Source organism: Anabrus simplex, chromosome 2, assembly GCF_040414725.1.
Source record: "Anabrus simplex isolate iqAnaSimp1 chromosome 2, ASM4041472v1, whole genome shotgun sequence".
Lineage (NCBI taxonomy): Eukaryota > Metazoa > Arthropoda > Insecta > Orthoptera > Tettigoniidae > Anabrus > Anabrus simplex.
In genome coordinates, this window is record NC_090266.1 from 194,857,099 (window position 1) to 194,863,098 (window position 6,000).

Below are 6,000 nucleotides of genomic sequence, written 5' to 3' on the forward strand. Positions count from 1 at the left end.
AAACTACTATGGCCCGAGAAATAAGTAACCTAATGCTATTCAGAAGAATGTGCCGGAAAGTTTACGTACATTTAGATTAATTACTCTAAAACTCTCTACTCAGATTATTAAATAAATAATATGTAAATATAAGGTTAGTAACATTATAGTTTAAACGTTTCGATATTTAGTTTTAATAATAGTAAATACTGTACATTCATTTAATAATTTTAAAATTATTTTTATGATAATTTAAATTTCAGTTAAATTACAATTTACGTTTACTTTACATTATATTACATTTACTTTTAATTTTGTTGTAATGCTCAGTATATTATATTTATGCAGGTGTATAATAATATTATATGATTTGGCATAATAGCAGGCTTCATAGCCTGAGATCCACCATGTGCAGAAAGTCATAAATAAATAAATAAATAAATAAATAAATAAATAAATAAATAAATAAATAAATAAATAAATAAATAAATAAATAAATAAATAAATAAATTCCCATATTAAAATTTGGCTGCCATTGTGAAAACATTAGGCTGACATTGCATTAGAACATAGTTATAGCCAAACTACAGGATGATCCACTATTATATCCCTATTTTTATTTCGCTATTATTCTGTCATTAACAATGTTACATGGTTTCTTTCAATTCTATTATGTACTAGGTCCTTGTCATTTCATATTTCAATGTGGGCACCAGCATTAGCAGCACACCGTTGCAGTCGGGGCCCAATGTTCCTGACAGACCGTTGCAACATGCTACAAACTTGTGTTTATCCCATTATTTCAACCTGCGACTTTATGTACGATGGGGCACCTCTCCATTTTGCATTGATTTCGCCAGAATGGCTTGACAATGCTTTTCCGGGCCGCGTTATTGGACGTCGCGGAAATATTGAGTGGCCTCCGAGAAGACCAAACTTGACCCCATTGGATTTTTCCTCTGGGGGTATTTGAAAGAGGAGGTGTATGGCAAGAAACCGCGTGACTTGGACACATTGGAAGCAGTCAATAGGGAAGAGTGTGCGCGGGTCCCAAACGACATGTTGCAACGGCCTGTCAGGAACATTGGGCCCCGACTGCAACTGTATGCTGCTAATGCTGGTGCAGAGTTGAAAGCAACCATGTAGCATTGTTAATGACAGAATAATAATGAAATAAAATGAGGGATATAGTAGTGGATCACCCTGTATTTTTCCACTTTCATTATAATACAGGTGAACACAGAGCGAATAATTTTGAAGAACTATAAAATGTCTTTTATTTCGTTTTTCTTGTCTAGTGTCGGAGTTGGAAAGGAGATGCAGCGCGCGAGGTGGGATCTGCCGCCCTAAACTCAAGTGTGGTCGTCAACTTTGGGAAGAGAAAGGCGAAGACTGTGCGGCAGGAGAAACTTGCTGCATTCTGGTCACTTAGACTGCTTGGTTCTTCGTAAAGATGAAGTACTTGCACCACTGACTTCTTTGTCGCCACATTAGCTTTAAAATATAAATCTCATTTTGTACCTTAGACGAGTTAGATTTACTCTGAAGCATGCTTCTGAAGACTCAAAATACCTAACTTAAGTTGCCACATTTCCAGTTAAGGCATAGTATTGTATTGAGAACTGTATGTAAATTAACTGACTAATGTGCTTATATGATCATTACCCGTAGACTATTGGTATATAAGCCGTATGATTTCCCGAAGTGTAACATATAGTTGGATTAAAATGCACAGCAGTCAATGATCTGCTGTATAACTTATTCAAAACCAGTGTTAAATATAACATACTCAGTTTTCGGTATTATTTTCTAATGCTTCATAGAAGATTACTATTTTTTAAAGGCTTCTATGTATTTAAGTCTCCCCTACTTCTGATTTTGGTAACATGAATCCATCTGTCGGGACATAATCAAAGTAGAAGAATAATCAAGGAATGTCTGTTCAAAAGGGGCTATTTCCATCATAAGAAAGTTGCGGGGAAAACGCATAAAATGGATAATAAAGGCCACATGGAACGTATCATGACCGGGTATGGTACAAATTTTAAGGTATTAAATCTTATATGGTGTGGATTTCTTATAACATTCGATCGTATTCAACTGCGGCAATGCATATGGAAGATATGCCAATTTTTATTTTGAAGTGGAAATAACACCTTTTGAACAGATACTCCTCGAATTATCACTAGTTTGCAAGTTTGGCTGATACACAGAGAAATACAAGCCTACTTTTTTCAATGTTATGAGTAATTGTTACTTGACGTTATCTTGAATATAATTTATATGTTATACAATATACAGTATATATAAACGAAAGCAGTTAGAAGAGGCAGTGACTGTCTTCAGTGCAACTTGTATGTAAACACGGACGTACAATGAATTTCAATAACAATTTCAAAAATACTTTCTTCAGGGATATTGCTCGTTTCGTGTATGCAAGAGATACCATTTAATTTTCTATGCAGTGGAAAATTTCAGTTCCATAAAGTCTCTCAGTGAGAGAGTATTCATTAAGTTATTTTCTGTAATACATTGGACATCCTACTTAAAATGTGCATAGATGAAATTACAGTAAATAAAATATAAAATGCATAACTTATAAGACAACAATATTTGGCTTGATAAGCTTTTATTGCATTTCGCATATCTATTCTTCTAATCTTATCCCTCAATTACAACTTTGTCGTAGTTTTGGGTTAGAAAATTATTTTATTCAAAATATTGAGAAAATCACTCTACAGGATCTGAAGAACTTCTGCCTCATACCCCAAGTAAAATATTTAACTTCCAAAATCTCACAGTGTGAGATCTTATGAGTTCTAAAAATCAAAATCGATACCTTTATTTGCCTTTGGCAATTTTGTAAAATCATTAATAGTAAATGTTTCGACGGTTTTGCAGTCATCATCAGCTACATTCACGTAAGCTCAGGTGTAAATAAGGTAAAAGTATGCACAATATATGTTCTGGTATTAGCCTTGATAACTTCTTATGGGAAACTTTTAAAAAATGATACTGGGGGAGGATGGTGCTAGTGATGGGGGGTTTGAGGGTGCGGAAGAATGCTTAAACAGTGATTAATAGCTTGTCCTTAACTAAAATAGTTAAAACATTCTCCTCTTCCAATGAGAGGATAAAAACGTCTTTTAAGTCTCCTTTTTAGCTTCTGTTCAGAAGCGTATTTGAAAAAAAAGTACTAATTATCTTTTCACCAACTAACTATTTGAGTTGTTATTTAAGTATTATTAAAACTTATTCTCAACTAAAATACTAATAAAACCATATGCCAGCTTTCAGTCGAGGAGTTAAATTCTTATTTTAGTTAAGAATAAGTTTTAATAATACTTTAAAATAACATCTCAAGTAGTTAGTTGGTGAAAAGTTAAACAGTGTTCTTTCAAATACGCTTCCGAACAGAAGCTAAAAAAGAGACATAAAAGGCGTTTTTATCTTCTTATAGGAAGCAGAGAATTTTTAACAACATTTTAGTCAAGGACAAGTTATTAATAACTTTTTAAGCATTCTTCCCCACAGCCCGTCCCCCCTCACTACCGCCATCCTCTCCCAATAGACAAAAATTTTAAGTTTCCCATGAGAAGTTAACAAGGCTAATACGAGAACATATATTGTGCATACTTTTACCTCATTAACACCTAAGACTATGCGAGTGTAGCTGATGATGACTGCGAAGCAGTCAAAACATGTAATATTAATTATTTTATAAAATTGCCAAAGGCAAATAAAGGTATCGATTAGGTGGCTAAATATTTCTTTGATTGTTAGATTGTCATGTCGATACGGACATGAAGTGAATAGTTCATAATCTTATGAGTTGACAAACATATTTACAAGAATTGCGTCCTTTTTGACACGATTATCGGTATTTGGTAACTTATCAAATTGTCATCACATTTCTCTTTAAAAGTATAAAATGACTGCGAAATAGTTGGTGTAATTTTAGATTATTGAATATTTATAGTAGCATGTTAAATATGCATAGTCATGAAACATTTGACTGTTTTGCATACTCATGTGCATTGGACTCAACATCTCTATGTATGATACTGTAAATTATTTTAAAATTAAATCTTATATTGTGATTTTATTGAGTAAAAGTTCCATTGAATCAGAAACACTTTAGAGCGTTTATATCGGCAATGAAATCACAAAATGATTCCTTTTCTATTTAATATGTAACATGTATAGTCAAATACTTTGGGAGATCACGCAACTTAAATCTGATATGAAATGATAATATTCAATGTTCAAAACATTTTCCTTCCCCATGTACCTTCCATGAATTCAAATTCACTTACGTACAGGAATTATGAACTAAACTTCTGCAATTTTCTCTTCCTATGCCTCTTATTGTCGGGGGTATGATAATCTACACCAAGGTAGTATTGTCACTGTATGGATGAAAACATAATATTATCAAACTTTGTCAATATAATTATTGAAATATTTTACTGCAGGTCATAAGAATATCATTTATGAAGAGTTGACATATGAATAACGAAATAAATAAAGTATTTGTCTCCCCTTGAGACAACTCCGTCTTGCAAACGCATCAATCGTCCATGGAACTATATTACATGGATAGGAGAAGATTGAGTTTAGGTATTAAGAGTTCAGAGTACGTTAAATTAGGCTGAATCATAGCGTGCTTTAGTAAGTAATGTGTAGAAAATCGCTCTAAATACGTATTATGTCTTATTTGAGCTAAAATGTATTTTTGACTCTCCATAGTGATAAAAGAACTGTTCATATTAAAGTGACATATTACTGTATTATGTAGAGTCACTAAAAAAAAGGAATGAGCGCATGGTATTTTGTAAGTTCCTCGCAGGTACTCTTTTCTCAAAAATAATAATTGAACATATAGATGTGGTTGTTTTGGGTATCCACAGATGAGTTATATTTTGATAATGATTAAAATTAAGTCTGATAAAATATTAAATGTGTGGAAAATACAATAACATGCACTCATTCTTTGAGCGACTATACATGTAATTGTTATTAAATAAGTTTATCCGTAATAAAATGTGTATTGAAGAATTTGTTTAAACAAACACAGCATGCCTTGCCCTCAATTTTCCCCTTGTCATGTCCTATTATTAAATCATGAATTCATACTAATGTAAGTACGAAGAGTGTTTTTAAGTAAGTACGTTTTGATATAGAAAAAAGTGATAAAATTATTTAAATAATTCTTATTTTTACATGAAGGCCTGTATCTTAAACTAATTCTCAACATAAGTTCCAAGCATATCAAGGCACTTGTCATATCGTGAAACTAGCTTCTGAATTCCACCCTCGTAGATATCTGTCGCTTGATGTGTCAGCCAGTGCTGCGCGGTCGATTTTAGGTCGTCATCATCGTCGTGGCGTTGATCTAAATGCTTTCAATTGCAGGAACAAGTGGTAGTCACTAGGTCATGATACGGAGAGTGATCAAATTGTTCCCAACCAAATGAAGCGATGAGGTCTCGGGTTATAGTAGCCACATGAGGTCGCGCGTTTTCATGAAGCAACAGAATCCCCCTTGTGAGGGTGCCATGCCGTTTGTTTGGATTACGTGAGCACAAATTCTGCTAATCTAAGCGTCCTGACACAATTTCATAAATAACACTCCTTGAAATTTCAGGCAACTCATAACTTAATGATGAAATCATAAAGCGTCTGTTTTCTCGAACCTTTCCATCAAATTGTTCACGAAGTCTTCAGTAATGAGAGACGGTCGCCCACTACGCTTCTCGTCGTGGACATTAGCCTGGCCTTCTTTAAATGCTCTAACCCATTTTCTTAACATTCCTTCGCTGATAGTGTCTTCTCCATACAATTCACTAATCTTCCGATGAATTTCAACAGCTTTCCTGCATTTTCCATTTAGAAAACGAATCACAGCGCGTACTTCACACTCGGCGGGACCGTTAATTATCAGAGGCATTATCAATTTGCACAACCAAACGTAAGTACGGGCGAATGCTTTCGTAATTGCATTTTGTGGCTAGCCTATGT

At 33.8% G+C, this 6,000-nt stretch overlaps 1 protein-coding gene across 1 annotated transcript in view; it reads left to right on the forward strand.

Annotated features, from left to right (window-relative positions):
• Positions 1–5,051, forward strand: part of LOC136863998 (U-scoloptoxin(19)-Sm1a) — a 29,082-nt gene extending 24,031 nt beyond the window's left edge. Inside the window, exon 3 of the mRNA XM_067140492.2 lies at positions 1,278–5,051. Within this exon, the coding sequence (XP_066996593.1) occupies positions 1,278–1,411 (134 nt within the window). The 3' untranslated portion in view covers positions 1,412–5,051. The remainder of the gene's footprint in view (positions 1–1,277) is intronic.
• Positions 5,052–6,000: the final 949 nt, after the last annotated feature.